Genomic DNA, 23,791 nt, shown 5'->3' on the forward strand with positions numbered 1-23,791 from the left:
CTGTGGCTCCCTCAGCCAATGACATTCTGAACATTTCCACAATGAGAGGCCTCGGGAGCCCTGGGAGTCTCATCATGTGAAGAGGTTGTTCCTGGCCTGCTCGCAGTGGAATCCTCACCTCCTGTTCTCACAGACATGCTGGACCTCCTCATGATTTAAAGGAAGGTTCCTAGAGGTGTGGAGGGTCCCAAGGCTGACACAGCCTTTCCCAGGTGGAAAAGCAAATCTGAAGCTTACCTTCCAAAGGACTCCTGAGAGGGATCTGCCGCCTTAGACTTCACAGCAGACGTAAGACATATAGAGGAAGATGAGGACTTGGGCATTTCTACTGAGAGGAGAAACTGAGCCACAGTCCTCAAACTGCACCATCCTCACTAATGCCAGGGCCACATCCCTGGAGTTTGGCTCTGCCTTCTTCACATCTTCCCTTCAGATATTTGTACCCATTGAAAAGAGCTGCCCTGCGACTTCTTTTCTCTTCTCTGTGCTGAAGAGTCCCAACTCTCTCAACCTTTCTCCATATGAGATGTGCTCCAGTCTCTTCATCATCCAGAGAGGCCCTTCACGTGACTGTCTCCAGTATGTCTGTGACACATGGGTCCCTAGTGAAAACACACCCTCTGGAGTCACAAGCACACCCATGTTGTATATCCTTCAAATATCTACATGGGCCCTCAGCACATCTCATAGCCCAGCCTGCAGCCTGTGTCCTCTTACCCAGCACCTGAGTGTCTTCCTTCTCTCTGGCAAGGCCAGCCTGATGTTCACTAGCAAAGAGATGCATGAAATCACCCATTCCTCTCACAATTCCCCCACACTCTTGGATCCCTCAAACATTACCATGGCTTGGTAAGATCAGCCTGTCTAATATCCATGTGCTGGCCGTGGGCTCCCTTACTGACCTCTGGCTCAGGCTTTAGATGCAGCTTTTCCTCCCACTCACTGCCTACACCAGCTTGAAGTATGCTAGCAAATTCCACATATGCACCCATGCACATTGGGTTAAATTCACTAAGAGAAATGAGAAACACACTGAGGTCCCTCCAAGTCACTGGTCCTTACACGTGCAATGCGGTCCCTCCAGTTGCTGACAGTGAGATATATTACCCGTGTAACATGCTCTTCCCTCTCCAGTTGCCGGCATTCACACCTGGCTTACACCCCAGTCGCTTCAGCTGCTGGCACAGACACTGACAGGTTCTGTGACCAGAGGCCTCTTCTCCAGCTGCTGGCACTGAGACCTTGCTGCACACATCCTGGTCTGCTCAGGTGTTGGCACTCAGGTCTACAACCCCCATGGCCATTGGTGGTTTGCCCAGTTACTGGCACCCAGATCTCTCTTTCACACCACTCTCTCTGTTTACTGGCACTCACAAGTGGCAAAAGGAGTGATGTTGCACAGAAGGATGGTTCAGAAAGGATTTAATAAGGCGGCTGGGGGAGGGATTGCGGTGAAGAGGCACAGGGCTCCTCCCAACAAGTGCACTGACCAGCCCCTGCTTGGGTGCAGGTACCTCCTTTTATCCTTTCTCTTGCCTCCCAGTGCTCCTCCCCAGTCCCCTCCATGGCCCCACCTTTGACCTTTCCCCTAAACATTGCTTAATAAGAGTTGCCTAGTCCCGCAGGACCCCCTCAAACATCCATAATCCTCCTGTTCCTCCTGTCCCTTCTTGTCACTTCCCAAGCTCAGCCTGACCCACTTCAAAGCCACACCCGCAGTTTCCTAATGGCCCATCAAGTAGAGGCTGAAGAGCTCTGATCTCCCTCCTTGGCTCCCTTATCACTTACTCAGAGATTGGTGTCCTTGTGTGCTTTGTTTGTCACTGTTCCTTTTAGTTCCTCTTCCCTGTGAAAGGGAAAGGGACCTGATCTTACCACCTTAGAGAACCAGTCACTCTCACCTTCCACATGCCCTGACAGTGTCCTCTGCTGAACTTGCTCAGGTGTGTGAGTTCCTCCAGACACTGAAAGGCTCCTGAGCCCAGAGAAAAGTGGGTTTCTGGAGGCAAGGCTCTGGGGGGAAGCCCCAGGTGGGGTCCAAATCTCATCATTCTTACCCCATCCAGGTGAGAATGGGGCTTCTCATCCACCTCCCAGTACTTCACAGAGATTTTTTTCTCCAGGGGCAGAGACTCAGCTTTCTTTGTCACCTCAGAAGGCCTCACTGCAAACACCTGATACCATGGCCTACTGAGCTGACATCACTCCATTGCTAAGAACATCTTGGCCTGCTAACACCACTGTTTTTGTCAGCTTCCAGCACAGATGCTTTCCAGGGTCAGCTCTTTGCTTTCCAAAAACAGACTCAGCATCACAAGAGAAGCATGCACACACGGACAAACTAGATTGCAGAACTGCAGACATCAACGGCTTTCCGCTGGGCAGAGAACCCAGAGGGACTCAGGTTCTCCCCCCCGAAAAGCACTTGTGAGTCCCCAGAGCTGGAGAAGATACATGAATGGCAGGGGGACATCTCAAGCAGTTGAACAGGGAATCTTGTTCAATGCCTGATGGACGGGTCTTGCTCACAAGGTGAGGCTTTCATCGATCCCCAGATGCCCAGCTAGGAGGACATTTTCCTTCCTTGGACTTCTTTGCCTAGGAGGGAAGGCCACCGGAGCAGTCACGTCTCCTACCAAGAGCCTCTTTCTCCAGCAGTGGTCATTGGTGGACACTGAGGGAAGAGTTAGAGCTGGACAAGCAGCTGGGATATTTCTCCTGAATACTCACTGCTGTGTTCTGCTCAGTTTCAGCAGATCAGTGTTGTTTCTGAGTCTGCTGTGGCAATGCACCCTGGGGGAAAGGAAGGCCAACAGCATCCTGGGCTGCAGTAGGAAGAGCCTGGCGAGCAGGACAAGGGACCTGACCCTTCCTCTCTACGTAGTGCTGGTGAGGCCACCTCTGGAGTGCTCGGTCCAGTTCTGGGCTCCCCAATACAAGAAAGATGTCAGAGTATGCCCAGTGAAAAGGTGCAGGGACTGAAGCGTCATTCCTGTGAGGAAAGTCTGAGAGATCTGGCAGTGTTCAGCATGGGGAAGAGAAAGCTTGTGGGGGATCTTGGCAAAAGTGATGGGAGGGAATGAAGAGGAGAGTCTTCTCAGTAGTGCCACCTGACAGGAGAAGAGGCAGTGGCCACCAGTTTACAAACCTGACCGAACATGGTCCTGGGGAACCCTGCTCTACGTGACATGGCTTGAACATGGACTGCACGGTCTCAAAAGGTGCCTACCAACATAAGCAATTCTGAGATTCATTGGAATATGCTCAGATTTTCTCCCTGCTGCACAGGGTGGGGAGGCAGAGACCCAGCCTCACCACAGCACCAGTGTGCGGGTGCTGGGCAGGATGAGCTTAGATCTCCATGCAAGGAGTCGTGGGGAGAAAATTGCTCCCCGGGGTACACTCTCCCCTTCTTGGGCAGTGCTGCACACTGAGGGGCATGAGTGTGGGCTCCGCACACAGAGACAGAGAGCACTGTCCTGGAGCTCTGCATCCTGCACACGCAGAAAAACCTGGGAGTCCTCTGCAGACACCACAGAGGAGAACCTCCCTGAATGCACACAAGCTTTGTACTTGCTCAGCCACAGCAGCACCTGAGGGGGCTGGTTTGGGACCTGCTGGTACCAGTAGATGTAGGGAATGGGATCGGTGGTGGAGAAATTGCAGTGCAGCGTTGTGTTGTGTCCTGCCTGGATGGTCCTTTCTGGAGGGAATTGGAGCATAGAGTCCTTCTGCACGTCACCTGTACAGGCAGAAAGGAATTTCAATGCTCCTTGCACTGACCCAGCCTTCCCCTCATGAGTTGGGCCATTCCTACACAGGCTGACAGCATTTTACCTGAGCCTGGATCTGTCCCCAGGTAGCCATCACTGCTTTTCAATCCTCCTTAGGGATGATGTTGGTTTGCAGGAAGAAACGTGTCTGTGGTGTTTGAAGCCCTCTGCAGCCCTGGAGATCAACCACAAGCAGGACATGAAATGTTCAAGGGACCCGAGACACAGTGGAGTGCAGGCCCCTGAGAGCTGCTGTCCACACTCCATCAATGCTGCCTAGAGTCCCCTGAGATAAATGGGGGCATGCAAAGCCTCCACCAGGGCTGGCAGAGCAGACCCACGTCACTTGGGAGAGGCAGGCCATCCTGGAACAGCAGTAGGACAACAACTAAGTACCGTTGGGCTTCTCAGGTGGCCTGGATGATGCTTCAGGAGCAACAGATTCCAACTCAGAGGGCGAGATCAAGCTGGAAAGTCAGCACCCTCCAGATGAGCTTCCACATGCAGTGCTGGGGTGGGATTGCCTGAGAATACGTCCCTAGAACCATTCCTGTTGCCTGTGGGAGGAAACAAGATCAGAGAGATGTGGGTACCAGCTGTTGGACAGAGAAACTGGCATGGACTCAGGAACATAGGGGCTCCCTCCAGCACTGGTGATTCCCCTGAGAAGGAGAAGAGACACGAAAAATAGTGTGATCCCTGCTGGGCAGGCTGAACTCAGAGCTATATGCAAGCAGTGACAGGGAGGGAAGCGCCCCTCAGAGCATGCCCCACATTTCTGTGCAGTGCTGCATACTGTGGGCACCGCTGTGGGTTCAGTGCACAGAAATAGGCAGTGCCATTCTGGAGCTTGGCATCCCGCACATGCAGAAACACCTGGGAGGTCTCCACAGACAGTGTAGAGGAGAACCTCCCTGAATCCACTTGAGGTTTCCATTTGTCCACCCGCAGCAGCATCTGAGGGGACTGAGTGTGGCACTGCTGGTACCAAAACATGTATGGATTGGGATCGCTGGTGGAGAAATTGCAGTGCAGAGTTGCATTGTGTCCCACCTGGATGGTCATTTCTGCTGGGAACTGGAGCACAGAGTCCTTTTGGGCATGACCTGTAAAGCCAGAAAGAGCTTTCAGCTTTGCTTGCCTGTGTCTGTGTCTGTCTATCACTTCATCAGCTTGCTAACTGTCCCCGCTTCCCATCTCGCCTTTCTCTGAAGCCTCTGAAACGCTGACCTGTTTGTCCCTGCACACTTCTTCCACAAGTTCTTGCCACTTCTCACCCCCCCACCCCCATCTCCCTGCTTTTCATGCTGGTCTTTCAGTCCACTGATTCTCTCCATATCTGTCTCTGAGCTATGTTAACTGCTCGTCTCTCCTCCAGCAGTAGAAGACGTCAGCTGCTCCTCTCCCACCTCTGACCATATCTTCTTGCTAGAACAGTTCCTCCGTATGGCACAACCCGTCCTCTGACCTTGCCCTGTTGTCCTTGTATGGCATTTCAGCTCCTCTTGCATCGAGTTAGCCTTCACCGTTTGTCCCCCAAGGTTTACGACCACCCCTACAGAGATTGGTAGCATTGCCTGCAATACATCGAGGAGAGAAGCTCCTAGATGCCTCATTGCTCCGTTCCCTGGCAGCTTTCCTTCCTTCAGGCTACCTATGTATTAGCAGCACATTCAGGAATGCTCAGTACCTGCAAATGTAAAGTGAGGTCATATTCCTCCCCTTATGCCCGTTCCTCCTGACATGTCCCAGATTATTTGCTGTACCCGTCTGCAACCCCTGCTCTCCCTACAGAAACACTCCCAGTTTCCCTGGGGAGTCAGGACTCACGTCTGCCTGCTTTCACCACCAGCTGCACAAACCGCCACCAGCTGCCTCATTCTCCCCAGCCTGAAAGTCACATCTCACCAAAGTCTGCCAGTTCCACCAGGGCTGCCAGGAAAATGAGGACCATGTCACGCTCTCCCTTAGTGGGGTGCCCAAGGACCTGCCAGCACGAGGGACCTGATGCTTGCAACTTCACGTCTTCTGCTGCCTCTGCCAGATCAAAGAGGCCTCCAAACCACAGCCCAGAGGGTGGAGCAAAACTCTCTCCCTGCTGCTCCAGGCAGGCCCCTTTGGGTTTCTCCCCCAAACTCTACCATGGACCTGTCTTGGCAAAGCTGAATAAGGGAAACTAATTAGCATAGAACAATTTTAAAACAGAATATATAACTGGGCAACACTTGAGTCAGGCCCCACAAACTCAGGCTTCACCTGTCTCATGTTCCAGTATGAAAGAAAACAATTAGTAAAATAGTTAAAATGTAGAAACAGGATAAGAGAAGCCGTAAATTAGGGAACAGTCCTTGGGTATGAACTAGAAAAAAGACACAAAGTTTGAGGCATCCTGATAAAGGGGGCCCGATATGCCAACAAGCCTGGGACCATCTGGGCAGGACGGATGACAAGGTTGCTGAGCTTGCAAAACGGAGATCATGAAGAAGAGGTCACCCAACTGTGTACACTGAAGAAGAGGAGAAAGAGGAAGATTTGAGGAGGACGACCCCTGACGACCACCTGAGAAAGAAACTGTGCAGGCGTATCAGGACATTAGCATATATTCATGAGTTCCTGGAATAATAATTAATATCTATTAAATTTATCAGAAACCTAAGGAATATGTAACTCTTTTGTAATATAAATCACGTGCAATTTGTTTGTCGTTGAGATGCATTTTTGTGGAAATATCCCAGTGCGGCTCCCAGCGCCGCAATAAAGCATAGCTGCTTAATAATCACATTGGCTACTGAGTGAATTCTTTTTGATTCAAAGCCCTCTAGAGAGATTACAGACTCATGGTTTCAGTGTGACACATCCATCAAAAGGACAGGCATCCCTCACAACCTTCTCCTGACATCAGCCACCTAGCCAGCTGCACAGGCTTGCACCCAGCCCTGCAGGAGATGGAGAAGGCACCCCTGCACCCACCCATGTCCACCCTGTCCCTGGGAGTGTCTGGATGGAGAAAGGACCAGGCACACAATGAAGTGCCTGGGCCCAGGTGTTGCACACTCTTTCCCTTCACCTCTGGCCATAGAGGAGGCACCTGAAGAGAAACACAACTGTAAAGAGCACCTGCTGCAGAAAACAGCCGCACAGGGACAGACACACTCCCTCCCTCTGGCAGGAAGAAGACTCTGCAACACAGCTCTCTGTTGTACAGGCAGTCCCTCTGTGTCCCTTCGCCTACCCACATTACCCACAACCTCCAGCCGCTTGTCCCACCCTGGGCCCCAGAACCCCAATACTCAGGCAAGCAAAAGGGCCACTTGATTTTAATGTCTTCTGCTGCCTGCTGCCTGGAGCAGGGCTCCTCTGCCACTGCTCGCCCAGGGACCTTTGCTCACACGCTTGGCAGGGACTGCAGGAAGCAGCTGATCAGCATAGCAGCCCCCCATTCACAACCCTGCTCCCACAAGGCCTTCAGCATCCTGTTGTTTGTCGAGACCATGGCAGCAGGACAGTGGACTGCCCTCTGCTCTCCAGTGACTGCAAAGGAGTTCCCTTGTAATACAGCGACAGCTGCCACACCAGTGCCCAGCTGAAGCAGGGAAGAGGGCTGAACCTTTCCTGTCTGCCTCGGAAGCCTGTGAACACGGACTTTCACAGTTGTGCCAGCTCCTACAGCCACACAGGCCACAGCGGGGACTGGAGGGGCCCAGGACCCCATGATCAGGGGCCTCTTTCCAGTTCTCACTCACCTCAGACCTTCAGCCCCATAGGGCAACTTAGCAAATCTCTTTGTGGCTCACTGCTGAGGTTGGACCTTGAGTCTCCGATGTGCCATTCAACAACTGCCCAGCTCAAGCTTCTCTCCAATCTCCTGGACTTCACTTCAACGCCAAAGGCTCTCAGTTGGAGGTAAAGGGGAATCCTGTGCAACAAGCTCTCTGTCCTGACCACTAGCCACTGTGGGATGCCCTTGTAGGTGTCTGTGAGAATCAGTATCGCTTTCTCGCGTTGGTTGTGAGGTAGAACTACCAGCTCGAAAGGATGCCTCTCCGACACCCACAGGAGCAATCGGGAAGTGGACTGTGGAGCTGGAGGAATCAGTTTGTAACTGTGTCTCTGAGCTGATTTACAGAGTTCCCAAGAAACCATTTCTGGTTGAGGTTTCAAAGCAAGGCCTTGTATTGGCAGTGGTTCAGCTGGGTCTTTCTGTTCGACCAGGGCCTGGCAATGTCAGTGGGATGAAAGGGATGCCCAGGCGCTGCCCGTTGAGCAGCAGCAATGTCCATTTGGTGCCTGCGGCAGGACCGAGGGCTGTCCAGCTGCCCGTGGGCAGGAGGATCTCTGCTGCCTGCCTCCCTGTGCACAGCAGAAAGGCGCTGCTCCTCTCCGGGAGCCAGCGGGGCCGGCGGCTGCAATCGCTCCTTCCCGGACACCGCCGGACACCGCCACCGCTCCGGCTGTGATTCCTGCCCCGCTGCCGCTACCGGCACTGTGCCGGGGGATTTCTGTCTGCGCCCCGGTGAGAGGGCGGGGGTGAGCATGGGGTGAGGGGCGCGAGAAGGTTTCTGCGGGTCGGGGACACGTCCCGGACGGGGCTGCGGGGTCTGCGGGGCCTCGGCGGGCCCGGCGAGCGGAGCGGCAACGCCCCCTGGCGGGCCCGGCCGGGGCTGTCCCCCCGCCCCCGACACACACGCCCGGCCCCGCCCGCCGCCCTTCCTGGTTCGTGGTTCGTGGTTCGTGCCCGGCCGCAGCCCCGGCTCCTCTCCCCGTGTCTCCCACGGTGCAGTAATACACCGCCGCGTCCCCGCGCCGGGGCTGGGCGAGCCACAGGGCGCTGGACCGGCGGTCTGCCGCCATCCACAGCCGCCCCGGCGGGTCCTGCACTGGTTTATCTCCCGTGAATCCTGTTACTATGTGTTGCGGTGCCTGGTCTGAAAGCCGACGGTACCACTGAAAACTGTCAGCCTGAAGGTTGGGGTGTGAGCAAGTGATGTTGATGCCGGTGCCCTCGATGGTCTCTGCCGATGGCTCCTGCTGCACCTGGGCTCTGCCCACAGTCACTGCAGAGGACAAAAAGAAGAAAAAAACCGTGAAAACCTGCTTTCTGCCCATCCCTGTCAGCTGTTTCCCAGAGGAAATCTGGCAAAAGCAGCCAGGACCATACAGAGATGATGAGGAGAAGGGTTTTCAGAGGATATCCACATGTGCAGTAAGTGCCCATTAATAGTTGGTGGATAAAGGAATGTATGAATCATAGGTGGAAGAGGGGAGTCACTGAAGAGAAAAGGGGGATAAAGGAAAGAAAGAAAGTAGCAAGTGGGAAGGAATGACTGCGTGATTTATATGGAAAGGCACGGCGGGAAAGTAGAAAACAGGGAGAGTTCGACAAAGAACAGAGCGTTGAGTTTTGTGAGGGAATGTGGGATGGTAGCAGAGGGAGAGATGGATGGGAGCATGGTTCTGTAGCCGAGGTCCGTGAAGAAGCCGGAAGGGGACGGCAGCCTCCAGGGACCTGCGGGGAACACCCCAAACTCAGCACCGGCCCGGTCCCCCGCCACCACCGCCAGCCCCACGCACCCAGGAGCACCGCGGCCAGCCCCGCCAGCCCTGCGCCCTGGCACCGCCGCATCCCGCCGCTCCGCCGCCCGCGCCTCGCTGCCCCCCGCCAGCCCCGGTTCTCTGCTCCGCCCGCGGCACCTCCTCTCCACCGCCTCCTCTCCCCTCCGCCTCCACCTGCTCCGCCCCGGGGCTGAGCCCTGCGATGGCGTCTCTCGGGGTCTCTCCTCGGCCCTTGTGGGGCGCAGAGGGAGGCGAGAGCGGCGGCAGCGGGGCTCTGGCCGTGGCTGTGGCCCACGGAGGAGTCAGGGCCGGGGTTGGCGTGACGGGAGAGGGATGGCTGGGCTCAGCACCCTGGGCTCACCCTCTCCTTGCTTGCCACAGAGAGCATCCCTGCTGGCAGAGGCAGCACTTCTTCTGACAGCACAGCCTGGTTGTGTCTTTGCCCAGGGCTGGGACTTCCCTGTGGCACCAGTACTACCGTCAAGCCGTGCACGGCACAAGTACTTCCCCACCAAAAGCAGGGATCTGGCCTGACATCTCCCCCCTGCTTTGCAGGCATGGAGATGCACTCTACATCCATGGAGCACAGGCGCAGGACAGAGAGAAGGTGAGAGCTAAGGCGGCAGTGTGGCAAATCACCTCCCTGAAATAACCACCGCCTCAGGGACCTGGGACATGAGAGGGATGGATTCCAGAAGCAGGCCTGCCCCCAGGGAGAGTATCAAGGCCCAGCAAGGCCATGAGGGGACTGGAAGAATTTCCATGGAGCCATCCTGGGCTCAGCCAGCCTGAAAGGCCCTGTCTGGCTGCAGGAGCCCTGCAGGGCCAGAAGGGCAGGAATGAAGGGGAAGGCAGCCAGAGGACAGCTGGCTGGGGAAGGAAGGTCCCTGGGCCAGGAGGGACTGTCCTGGGCTCCTGAGCCCTGGAGTGTGGAGGTGACTGGACTTAATCCCTACAAGTCTCATCCTGACAGCTCAAATGCTGGATATGCCCTGACAACTAACAGAGCATCTAACAAGCAGCAAAGCTACTCAAAGCTTCATTTCAGCTGAGTGCTGTGGTGCTCACTGAAGTCCAAGGTGCAGTTGCAGCTCTTCTCCCAGTCTGGGACAGACACTCCTTGTCTGTCTGGTGTGTAACAGTATGGTGCAGTGAAGGGGGCAGTCTGTCAAGCAGTGCCAAGTGGGTCTGGGTCATCTGTCTGGAGGAGTGGTTTAGGTGACACGGTGTCTTTGGGATCTCTGCCCCTTTGTGACTTTGGGTTGGCATTGGCCAGCACGTCTAATGGAAGAGTCGCCCGCTCAAAGGAATTTCAGTCCCTGGGGGGAGAACATTTCCTGGATTTCAGGAAATACACGCTTAATTTCTCCGAAACACTTTCGAGAATAAACGGACTTCTTTAGCCTTACAAGAAATAACCTGTCATGCTAAGAGAGGAATTGTCTGGGCAAGGGAAGAGCTACTGATGTCACCTGTGTGGACTTCTGTGAGGCCTTGACACAGTCCCCCACAAGATCCTTCCCTCTAAATAGGAGAGAGATGGATTTGATGAGTGGACTGTTCAGTGGATGAGGAATTGTCCGGGTGGTCACATCCAGAGGGTAGTGGTCAATGGTTCAGTGTCCAGATGGAGATCAGTGGTGAGTGGTGACCCTCGGGGGTCCGTATGGGGACCAGTACTGTTTAATATCTTCATCAGTCACATAGGCAGTGGGACTGAGTGCACCCTCAGCAAATTTGAGGATGACACCAAGCTGAATGGTGCGGATGAAACACGTGAGGGACAGGATGCCATCCCGAGGGACCTGGACAAGCTCGAGGATCGGGCCCATGTGAACCCCAAGGCCAACTCCTGGTATCAACACAGGCTGGGGGATGAAGGGATTGAGAGCAGCCCTGCTGAGAAGGACTTGGCGGTACTGGTGGATGGAAAACTGGACATAAGGTGGCAATGTGCCCACAAAGCCAACCATATCCGGTGCCGCATCAAAAAAAGCAAGGCCAGCAGGTCAAGGGAGGTAATTCTGGCCCCCTACTCTGCTCTGGTGAGACTCCACCTGGAATACTGCATCCAGCTCTGGAGTCCTCAGCACAGGAAAGACACGGACCTGTTGCAATGGGTCCAGAGAAGGGCCACAAAAATGGCTCTGAGCAACCTGATCTCATTGAAGATACCCCTGCTCATTGCAGGAGGCTAGAACTAGATGACTTTTAAAGGTCTCTTCCAACCTAAACCATTCTACAATTCTATGAGAGAACCTGGGTCACCAGAGAGCGTTCCCCAGACACAGCCAGTGCCTGTGCTATCCCTTGAATCTACACCAAATGCCATCTGGAGCAGCAGTGGAGGTGTCTGTGCAGGGGACAACACAATGCAAAAATCACCAGAACACATCTCGGCAGCTCCTGTGGCCAGGACCTCCTGAAATATCAGGACCTTCCAGCAGTGTAACTTGGATAAAACCCTTGCAAAAACAGGGCCTCAGGCTGATTGGCAGAGGAAGGAGGAGCAGGGTTGCCGGAACCTGCTCAGAGGAGGGATGATTGATGCAGCCTCCTGCACAGAGGGAGAAGGATGAGGAGGATCAGCACACATTTGTGTGCCTGTGTCAGGAACAAAGACATTAGTTCTCTGCTTGCAAGCATGAGGACACTTCCCAGGGCTTTCCCCAACTCTAGAGCTCTGCTGCCCACGTCTCACTTCTGCCTGGAGAGAGGCCAAGTTGCCACAAGATAAGGACCCTCGCCCTCAGGCTCACAGGCATGCTTTTTGCACATGTGGTACACATCTAGTATGGCTGCCCAAGGCTACCAACGGCAGCAGCTCATTTAGCAGTGCTGCAGCTGATTTCCCAGAAGATTTCTAAGAAACCCATCTGGCTGGCACCGTGCTTCCTGTGCTGCACTTGCAGAGCGCAGCTAGGAGCTGGACTCCTTCCAAGGGAGGTAGGTCAGCGTAGGGGGAGATCTGAATGGGAGCCTTTCAGGCCAGGTGAGGGCCCTGGGAAAATGCCAGCCCTGCTGGGAGGCTCTCAGGGCACATGGTTTGTCCTCCTGGTGCCTATGCACTGCCGAGCGCACCCTCCTGCCACCACTCCTGTGGCTCTGGAGGCAGTTCCAGTGTTAAAAGCACATGTGGAGACCGACTTCTCAGCAGTGCAGCTCCATGAGCTCTCATGAGTCATGTTAACTGACAGACACTTTGCCTCGGGCGGTTTGAAATCTCCTCCTCATGCCAGCTGCTAATTCAGATTTGTTTGCCTTTTGAAGAGAGGGTATTTCTCTTGAGGCAACTTCATCAGGCCAGCTTCCTCTCTGGTCTCCCAGCCTCACCATTTGCAGCTGCAGGCCATCCGCTCACCTCAGACACACAACCCTTTGCTGCCATCTGAGCATGTCAGGGCAGCACCTCTCCCTGAGATGAAGCCAGAACTGCTCCCAGACCCCCACAACCACCTTACAGTAATCACCAGGGGTGGGGCAGAGCTTCTCAGACTTTGAGGTTATTTGGACTTGTAAGGTGGTGAACACCTGGAGCTGCAGCAATAGGGATGGTCTCTAGCTTTGACTTTGTCTCTCATGCCTCATTTACCTTCGCAGCACTGGGCTTTCAAGGCCTTACCTCAAGGTGTCACAGGCACAGAGGCAGAAGCTGGCCGGTGGAGTCCTAGTTCTCAGGGTGTGTGGGGAGAGGCTGTGCTTCCTCATGTGCAATACACATCTGTCTGTGCCTGGGGGTGAATTTGTGCCTGTCTGTTTGCACTTGCATGTGCATTTGCAAAAGCACATGTGAGAGTGAGTGTCTGCCACTGTGTGTGTGTGTGAACAAGGGCATTTCTCTGGGTGTCTGTGCATGTGTTTGTGTACGTGCATGTTTTTTGCAGATGAGCAAGTAAGCATGTGCGGTGTCAGTGTGCATGTGTGTGTATGTGCGTGGGCATAAATGTGTGCAGACGAGCACATTTACATCTGTATTTGTACATGAGCTTAGATATGTACCTCCATGCAAGTGTGAGTGTGCAAGTGAATATAAGCATATGTGAACACAAGCACATGTGAACACTTATGTGAGGACAAGTCTCAGAGATGAATATGTGTCTGTGTGCATGCACATGTGCTCCTCTGTAACTGGGTGTGCACACGTGTTTTTATGTGTACTGTCACGTCATAGATTCATGCAATCATAGACAATCTCAAGGTGGAAGGGACCCATAAGTATCACCAATTTCAACACCCTGCTCCTTGTAGGTCCACCTGAAACTAAACCACATGACTAGGAGCATCATCCAGATGCTCCTTCAACTCTGACAGGCTTGGTGCTGTGACCACTTCCCTGGGGAACCCGTTCCAGTGACCGATCACCCTCGAGACCTTGCACCATCTTCATCACCCTCCTCTGCACACGCTCCAATAGTTTGATGTCCTTCTTATGTTGAGGTGCTCAAAACTGCACACCGTACTGGAGGTGGGGCCGCACCAGTGCAGTGTAGATTGGGACAATCACCTCCCTCGACCAGAGAGTGGAATAATTGTGGAGTATTTCTGCTGTTGTCATTGTGGTGAAGGGACGAGGACTGGAGTGTCTGTAAAATGTCCACCTTTGTTGGTGCTGTGATGGTGTTATCTTGATTTTGGTGTGAGGAAGTCTTTTGTTGATGTAAGTGAAGTTTGTGAACACTGTAGATTATGTGCGGGATGTGTATATTACTGATAATTCTTAACTATGTGATTGACAGAGGTGAGGAGTGGAATGTATTTGGTTTATGGGGCAAGGAAGGAGAGGCTGAGAAATTGTGTTATGAACTGAATGCAACGCCCATTCCCCTTTCCCCTGTGCTGCTCAGGGGCAAGAGGCAGAGAATTCAGGAGTGAAGTTGAGCCTGGGAAGAAGGGAGGTGTAGGGGGAAGGTGGTTTTAGATTTGTTCTTATTTCTCATTATCCTACTCTCTTCTAAACTGGCAATAAATGGAATTTATTTCCTCAAGTCAAATCTGTTTTGCCCATGACGGTAATTGCTGAGTGATCTCCCTGTCCTTGTCTCGACCCACGAGCCTTTCGTTGTATTTTCTCTGCCGGCCTTGTTGAAGGATGGGAAGTGATAGAGCAGCTTCATGGCCATCTGACAGCCAGCCAAAGTCAACCCGTCTCAAACAGGCCATGCTCATGCTGGCCCAGCATGACAGTAGAAATGGTCAACAACCTTCTTTGTGCAGAAAGGAGGCTGCAGCAGCAGAGCCACCTGGGATAAGATCACCACAAAGCCCACAGCACATCCTCCCAGTACCGGGAAGAAGTAGACCTTCTTTGTCATGATAGTGTTTTTCACCAAGCAGTCTGCATATGATGACATAATGATCAACAACAACCCCACAGCTGAGAGGATCAGGACCTCAGTCATGCACAGGAAGAAGTGGAAAAATGAAAGGAGGAAACACAAACGGTAGTTCTGGTGGCAAGGAAAGTCTCCAGCATTTTGGGGACAACAGTGGTGGTGCAGCAGATCTCCAAGAAGGAAAGCCTGCCAAGGAAGAAATGCATCGGGACACTCAGGGGCTGCTCACTGCCCACAGTGACAAGGACGAGGCTATTCCCACCATGGTTAGGAGACACATGGAGAAGTCAAAGACAAGCAGGGCCACGTGCCACCTGGGGAGGTCACCCTGCTTAACTACATTTGCATTCCCTTTGGGTCAACGTACTGCCCTGTTTGGAACAGCTTTGTTAAGTCCTGAAGGAATCAGCTACCCAGGCTGGAGGGTGGAACCAAAGGTGTGCTGGGGTAAATCCTTGTGTCTGTTGGTGTCAGAGGAAGAAAATCAACCATTGTGGCAAGGCAAGGTAAGCAGTTTGCCCAGATGAAGGGCTGGCCCTGCCAGGGCTGAGGAGCAGGTGGCAGACCACGGTAAAGACAACTTGGCAGAGCTCTGACAAACATTTGTGGTTTGTTGGAATGCACCTTTGCCATGTGAGGGCTGATGCTTGTTGCAACTCCTTGCATGTCTGGTAATTCCTGGTGTAATAAACATATATATAGGTTTGTTCATAAAACGAAGAAATAAAGGGGACTTATAAAGCAGAACTAACAAAACTGCAGCAATATACCTAGCTTGCAGGCCTTTTGTTGAGCAGTATAGTTAGCTTAAATGTAACAAATGTAATAACCAAATATGGAAGTTTTAGGTCAAGGACTCAGTTGCTAGGAAGAGGAGCACCTTCCCCGCCCGCCCCCCCCCCGACCACCGGAGGGCAAATCACGACCACCTAGTAACAGGAGGGCAAATCACGACCACCTAACAACAGGCCACAGAGACGCAGAGTGCAACCAGCCGGAACTAAGAAGACTATAAGAACTCTGGGGTCTGGGAGGGAAGGTGCGAGCCGTTGGTGGGAGCAGAGACTTCCCCGGCCGCCCAGCGCTGTTTTGCTTGCTGTCGCTTGCTTTAATAAATCAAATTAACTTAATTGGCAAAGACCTTGGCTCTTTATTGCCCACAACCTATAACAATTTGGTGCCGTGACTCGGATCGGGAAATCTGGTGGGGAAACCCGGTAGTGGGGAGGCGCCCCGCTGTAAAGCGGCCCTGCTCCGAGCTACTCACTTGGACCCCGACCGACGAACCCTAAATTCGACAGCAAGCAAAAGAAAAGCCGGCAACCCCTTAATCTTTGTGCACGAAGCCCCGAACGAAGACGCAGGACGCGTAAGTATAGGCCGGAGTACCGTTCGGTTGGGGTTGGGTTTCCCGGAGTGTGCTGTGTGAGACGTCCAATTGCGGACGAAGTGAGTGTGGACCCCTAAGTACTGCGGTTCCCATATCCCGCGAGGGACTGGGCCAGGAACAGGGGGCAGCGCATCTGTGTGTGTACGAAGGCACTCCGGAAGATGGGACACGGGAAAAGCAAGCCCCGTAATCCCATGGGGGGGGAGCCCCAGGTAAAGCTCCCACAGATTCCACCCAACAGTCCGTTAGGACTAATGATAACTTATTGGAATAATTTTCCCTCTAGGAAGGGAAAGGACAAAGTAAAAATGATTCACTATTGTATGGAAGTATGGGGTGGAAAGCAGATTAGAGGAGACAACCTCTATTGGCCTGTGTATGGGGCCTTTGAGGATTGGATCTGTCAAGCCTTAAACATTTATGTAAACTCAAAAGAACCTTTTAATTTGGAAGAAAGTGAGTATGCTGCACTGTGGATAGGGGGTGAAACCAGAGTTAAGTTATTCGCCCTTAATACAAAAGAGAAAAAGAAAAAGACCCGGTCAGGAGAAGAGATATCAGGAACACCCCCGCCGTATGTCCCACCTCCTCCACCCCCAGCACCTTTACCACCGCCTAATCCTACGGCCCCTATAAGGGACTACTATGAGGAGTCGGACTCCGATTCCGAGACTCCAGGACCAGCCTGCCCATTAAAAGAAAATTGCCGGGACTATTTTGCTTTTGAGTGGGAAGACCCAGACACCCATCGAAAACAGCAGCTAAGATGGACCGTACTTCCCCAAGGATTCACGGAGTCCCCTAATCTATTTGGCCAAGCCTTGGAGCAAATATTAAGAAATTACCACCCAGGAGAAGGAGTAACCCTCATTCAATATGTAGATGATCTGTTATTAGCAGGAATTGATCAAGAACCTGTAAGAACTGAGAGTATTAAATTACTGAATTTCCTCAGTCTCCAGGGACTGAAAGTGTCCAAATCTAAACTGCAATTTACTGAGGAGGAGGTGAAATACCTAGGACACTGGATCACTAAGGGTTGTAAGAAATTGGACCCAGAGAGAGTGAATGGCATTTTATCCTTGACAGCTCCCCAAAACAAAAGACAGATAAGGCAGATTTTGGGATTATTGGGGTATTGTCGGCAGTGGATTGAGGATTTTAGCAATAAGGTTAAATTCTTGTATCAAAAGTTGGTGACTGATGGATTAGTCAAATGGAGTGAGGAAGATGATAAAAGATTAGAAGACTTAAAGGAAGACCTAGTAAATGCCCCTGTGTTAAGTCTACCCGATATAAGAAAACCTTTTTACCTGTTCGTGAACAGTCATGAGGGAACAGCTTATGGGGTACTAACCCAAGAATGGGCTGGGAAGAAAAAGCCTGTGGGATATATTTCAAAATTATTAGACCCCGTTAGTCGGGGTTGGCCATCATGCTTACAATCTATAGTGGCTGTCGCTCTCTTGGTAGAGGAAGCAAATAAAATCACTTTTGGAGGGAATTTAAAAGTATATACCCCCCATAACATTCGGGGAATCTTGCAACAAAAGGCAGAGAAATGGATCACAGATGCTCGATTACTAAAATATGAAAGCATCTTAATACATTCCCCAAAACTGGAAATTGAAACTACTTCCCTCCAAAACCCTGCCCAATTTTTGTATGGAGAGCCGGTAGAGACCCTAACACATGATTGCATTCGGTGCATAGAACAGCAGACTAAGATTAGAGAAGATTTAGAGGACCAAGAATTGGAAAAAGGTGAAAAGATATATGTGGATGGGTCCTCCCGAGTAATAGAAGGAACCCGAAAATCGGGATATGCTCTAGTTGATGGGAAAACTCTAGAGCTCATTGAATCGGGGCCCCTGAACAAATCTTGGTCCGCTCAAGCATGTGAAATATATGCTGTTTTAAGAGCTTTGAAATTGCTTAAAGGAAAACGGGGAATTATTTACACTGATTCGAAATATGCATTTGGGGTGGTACACACCTTTGGAAAAATTTGGGAGGAACGAGGACTAATAAATTCACAGGGAAAAGGATTGATCCACGAGGAGTTAATCAAACAAACTCTTGAAGCTTTAAGAGGACCTACAGAAATAGCAATAGTATACGTTAAAGGGCACCAGCGGGGAACCACACCACAGATACGGGGAAACAATCTAGCTGACGAGGAGGCAAAAAGGGCAGCATTATTGACTCTCTATCAAAGGGACACTGTGGTAGACAAAGGAGTTGAACCCCCGGGAAGGATGCCATTGGCATTCACAGATAAAGAAAAGGAAATACTTAAACAGGAAGGAGCAACTCAAAAGGGAGATAAGTGGTTCTTACCGGATGGCAGAGAAGTCCTGCCAAAGGGGCTAGCCTGGAAAATATTGCAGGAATTACATAATAAAACCCACTCTCACTGGGCAGTACAACCCATGGTAGACCACTTTGCTAACAAGTATGTATGCATGGGGATTTATAATTTGGCTAAGCAACTAATGAGTGCATGCCTGAACTGTCAAAAGGTAAACAAACAACAATTAAGAGAAAAAGTACCTGGAGGAAGAGAAATAGCTCTTAGACCCTTTGAAAAAGTCCAAACAGATTTTACTGAACTCCCTAAAGTAGGAAGATATCGATATTTATTAGTAATGGTTGACCACCTCACACACTATGTAGAAGCCATCCCAACTGCCAGGGCTACTGCGCAAGTGGTGATAAAAGCCATTTTAGAACAAATCGTCCCTAGATATGGGATAGTGGGGGTAATTGACTCTGACAGGGGACCACACTTTACCTCTAAAGCTATCAAAGAAGCCCTAATCCCTATGGGAACCAAGTGGGAATACCATACCCCATATCACCCCCAAAGCTCTGGAATGGTTGAAAGGATGAACGGGGAAATAAAGAAACAATTGACAAAATTAATGCTAGAAACTAAATTATCATGGGTCAAATGTCTACCCCTGGCCTTATTAAACATCCGTACTCAACCCAGATGTGATACTGGAATCTCACCTTTTGAAATGTTATATGGGATGCCGTATGACATTGAAATACCAACTAATCACCCTATATTAGAAAACCAATATGTTGCAGAATATATTACCAGGTTGATGAAGAGACGCAATGAGCTGCGGAAAAAGGGATTGATCACCCAACGATCCCCACGGATGGCACCCATCCATAATATCCAACCTGGAGACTTGGTTTTGATAAAATCATGGAAAGAATCCTCTTTGAAACCTAAATGGGAGGGACCTTTCCTTGTTTTGCTTACCACAGACACTGCTGTAAGAACTGTTGAGCGCGGATGGACTCATACCAGTCGCGTAAAGGGACCCATACCAGCTCAAGACAACCGGTCTTGGAAGATCACCAGCACACCTGGAGACTTAAAAGTCACCTTTAAGAAATAACAACCCTTAATCCGTGTAGAGAACCTATGTATTCTGTGAAGGTAATCCAAGAAAGCCATAATGGGAAACTAGCAGGGTGGAAATCAAGATGGTAAATGCTATTCTTTTGCATGTTTTATTTGTAAAGTTTGCCAAGAACGGTGGTGGACCCGTTGCCATAGAGGGAGGCCTCCTAGAGGAATATGTGATGCATGTTATGACTTTGAAAGGGAATGTACTAGAATAGCTCTAAAATTGGGGAAGAAACTGGAGAATTGTCAAAAGAATCCCATCAGTGGTGGGAAATCTTTATTAAAAGAATTAATCCTGAAAATTACTGTAACCATCTAAACGAACCAGCTCTGCTGGTAGTCCAAATTATTAAAGGGTGCTGCCGAAGAACCCTGAAGGGAATCCGGTGTGACTCACCATTGGTGAAAGATAGGAACTAGAACTCATATGTCAAACGAGAAAAGGGGCATATCGACAGACCTCCTGAAGAATACCCCTGCTGCCGAGAAGATGGTACACCCCGCGGCTCGAAGCACCCGAGTCGGCGGGCGAGGCAGAGAGGTAAGAAATCGTGGAGGCGGGAACCAATCGAATGGGATAATGCAGCAATGCTGCAAGAACTGCCCCAAGGATTCTAATTCCCCTGTAAAATCCGGAAAATCCTCACAAGAAGATACAAAAGGCAGACACCCTTGGGAAATACAAAGGATTAGCATCATGATACCCAATTGGCGGGGACCCTATCCTTTTTGGCAAACTATTAGCTGTGTGCTTTTAACCATTTGCTCTATTGCCAATTGTGAATATGAGCATCAACCTTTTAGTTGGACTTTAAGTAAATGGGAAGACTCTAAAATTCTTAAAACCAACGTTACTGCAGGAGCTCCTTTCTTTAACATAACTAATTGTGAGCTAATGGGTCAAGACTGTAGCCCAGACAACCTACGCCGCTTCGGGTGGAATTCTAAAGCTACCTATTGGTGCCCTAGTTCAAATCCAGGGCGAGAATATTGTAATTCCCCTTATGATTATTATTGTGCTTATTGGAGGTGTGAAACTATTGCGATGAGGTGGACGCCTCCAAAGAAAGATAAATATCTTAAGGTTACCTGGGAACCACATGGATGCAACCCACCCGGTTATGCCCAATATGGTAATGTATGGAAAAGAGGAACACTCGCTTTAAGCCATCGAGAACTACTACGTTTTAATGAACAAAATGTGGAAAAGAAAAAGGGGGGGTTGTAATAAACATATATATAGGTTTGTTCATAAAACGAAGAAATAAAGGGGACTTATAAAGCAGAACTAACAAAACTGCAGCAATATACCTAGCTTGCAGGCCTTTTGTTGAGCAGTATAGTTAGCTTAAATGTAACAAATGTAATAACCAAATATGGAAGTTTTAGGTCAAGGACTCAGTTGCTAGGAAGAGGAGCACCTTCCCCGCCCGCCCCCCCCCGACCACCGGAGGGCAAATCACGACCACCTAGTAACAGGAGGGCAAATCACGACCACCTAACAACAGGCCACAGAGACGCAGAGTGCAACCAGCCGGAACTAAGAAGACTATAAGAACTCTGGGGTCTGGGAGGGAAGGTGCGAGCCGTTGGTGGGAGCAGAGACTTCCCCGGCCGCCCAGCGCTGTTTTGCTTGCTGTCGCTTGCTTTAATAAATCAAATTAACTTAATTGGCAAAGACCTTGGCTCTTTATTGCCCACAACCTATAACACCTGGCTGCATTGGTTTCTTAATTGCACTATTGCTAACTGCCTAATTGAAATGCCCAGGCAGCCTGTTTGTGTTAATAATAACCTTGGGTTGAGATCCCTGTGCATGTCCTTGGGAAGGGAAAAAACGCTGGGTGGGAGCTGCTGATGTGTTTGCACAAGGGAGCTAAGCTACAATGAGACTTCCACTACGCTGAGCATCTCTCTGGAGCATTTGGGTTCATGAAATGAACCATGAAATGCCTGTGCTGTGCCCTCATGTGAAGGATGTACAGCTGTCACTTTGCCTTCATAGAGGGCAAAACCAGCTGAGCACCCTTGGCAAGGGGAGGACAGAGGCAAGAGAAGAACCAGGCTGACATTGGCAGGATGGGAATCTGTGCCCTCTGAGATGTATTTCTAAGACGACATTGGCAGCAGGCCTGTACAAACAGGCCAGAGGATGCCACGTTACCCAGAACGCTCTGAGCCCTTGCTGGGGCAGCAAGAGAGCCTCGTGGGACACACCCTACTCCCCTCCTGCCTTGCAGGGACCCTGTCAGTCTGCATGTGTAGCGCTGAGCAAGCGTGGCTGTTTGCTGCCTCCAGGAGCACAGCTCCGAGCAGCCGTCAAGGAGAAGAGGTGCTGAGCTCAGGCATCGACTGCAAGGAGGAGGTGGTGCTGCCGGTGCCGGTCGGGCGGGGGCACGGGCCCGGGGCCCCGGGGCCGGGCGGGGCGAGGTGGCCCCGGCGGGCGGAGCGGCAGCGCCCCCTGGCGGGCCCGGCCGGGGCTGTCCCCCCGCCCCCGACACACACGCCCGGCCCCGCCCGCCGCCCTTCCTGGTTCCTGGTTCGTGGTTCGTGCCCGGCCGCAGCCCCGGCTCCTCTCCCCGTGTCTCTCAGGGCGCAGTAATACACCGCCGCGTCCCCGCGCCGGGGCTGGGCGAGCCACAGGGCGCTGGACCGGCGGTCTGCCGCCACCCACAGCCGCCCCGGCGGGTCCGGCACCTCTTTGGACTCTTTAAGAGTGCTCACGATCAATGCGGGGCCTCGGCCCGGGAGCTGACGGTACCAGCAGATGAAGTCTCTGGTCTGTATGTCGGGGTGTGAGCAAGTGATGTTGATGCTGGTGCCCTCGGTGGTCTCTGCCGACGGCTCCTGCTGCACCTGGGCTCTGCCCACAGTCACTGCCAGAAAGAAGAAAAAGAGGGAGGGAAGGGGAAATCAAAAACTAGTTTCTACCCAGCCTTACCTGCTTTTTCAGAACAAATTCCGCAGAAGCAGCCAGGACAATACAGAGATGATGAGGTGCAGGGTTTCCAGAGGCTGTCGATATGTGCAGTAATGGAAGTGCCCATTAAGAAATGGAGGAGAGATGAATGTATGAATGAGAGTTGGAAGGGGGGAGTCGTTGAGGGGAGAAAGGAAGGAGAAGAAGGGAAGGGAAGGGAAGGGAAAGGAAGAACAAAAGAGGGAAACAGAGAGAGAGAGAAAGAAGAAGGAAAGAAAGAGAAAGAAAGAAAGGAAAGAAAAGAAAAAAGAGAAAGGAAAGAAAGGAAGGAAAGAAAAGAAAGGAAGAAAGAAAGAAAGAAAAGCTGAGAGGGAATGAGCTCATTAAGGGCAGAAGAGATGCCTGCAGAAGGGAGGATAAAGGGGGGAATAAGGTTCGAGAAGGTTTAGGAGGGCCAGAAGTGAGGCCTGGGCCCAGTGCTGGTCCCAAGCAGCCCCAGGTCCAGCGCCCCGCCACCACCGCCAGCCCCACGCACCCAGGAGCACCGCGGCCAGCCCCGCCAGCCCTGCGCCCCGGCACCACCGCATCCCACCGCTCGGCCGCCCGCGCCTCGCTGCCCCCCGCCAGCCCCGGCTCTCCGCTCCGCCAGTGGTGCCTCCTCCCCTCTGCTCCCCTCTCCTCCCTTCCCTTCTCCTGTTCTCTCCCCTCCTCTCCTCTCCGCCTCCACTAGCTCCGCCCCGGGGCTGAGCCCTCCGACGGCGACGCTCGGGGTCTCGACCGGGCTGAGAGTGCTCTGTGGCTCTGCAGCAGCAGAAGTTTGGCTCCTGCCAGTCCCACTCTCCCCATCCTCCAGACACGACCCCTCAGCAAGAAGAAGCCTGCACAGCGCCAGCTGCAGCCTGGAACAGCTGTAGGACTCTGACCAGGAGATGGACCAGCTTCCCAGAGCTGTCTCCGAGCTCAGGGGCTGGAAACAGCAGCCACTGATGCCCTGGGGATGGCAGGGAGGAGGCCCAGGGCCTCCCTTCAGCTGCCTCTCTGCACTCCCAGCACAATGCCTAAAAGTTGTGTCATGGTAAAGGGGATGTGAGCACAAGTGTGACATGGGCATGCAGGGGTCAGGTAGGGCACTGTGAAAGGTACACAGTCAGAAGGTAGGTGAGAAGGGGCCTCCAGAGATCATCTAGATCAATCCCACACTCAGATCCCATTGGATCTCCCTGGCCCTGATCTCACCAAAGGACATTAGAGGGAAGGAGGGAAACCCTCGACAGCACTGCCTCCAAGTTGGACCTGAGCCCAGGCAGGCAGACATTCAGGATGGGAGATGGTCTCAGGAACTTTACACACTGTGGACAGCCCTTGTTGGAAAGAGGGTCTGTTCTGGACATGCCT

General features: G+C 52.0%; 1 protein-coding gene across 2 annotated transcripts in view; it reads left to right on the forward strand.

The window, feature by feature from the left end:
• Positions 1-8,848: 8,848 nt before the first annotated feature.
• The window catches only part of LOC142605029 (feather keratin Cos2-3-like), a 49,440-nt gene continuing 34,497 nt past the window's right edge, over positions 8,849-23,791 (forward strand). The window contains exon 1 of one of the 2 annotated variants that reach the window (XM_075775053.1): positions 8,849-8,976. In XM_075775053.1, the coding sequence (XP_075631168.1) occupies positions 8,936-8,976 (41 nt within the window). In that variant the 5' untranslated portion in view covers positions 8,849-8,935. The remainder of the gene's footprint in view (positions 8,977-23,791) is intronic. The other variant, XR_012838813.1, reaches the window with a different exon arrangement.

The sequence above is a fragment of the Balearica regulorum genome, chromosome 24 (assembly GCF_011004875.1).
Source record: "Balearica regulorum gibbericeps isolate bBalReg1 chromosome 24, bBalReg1.pri, whole genome shotgun sequence".
NCBI lineage: Eukaryota > Metazoa > Chordata > Aves > Gruiformes > Gruidae > Balearica > Balearica regulorum.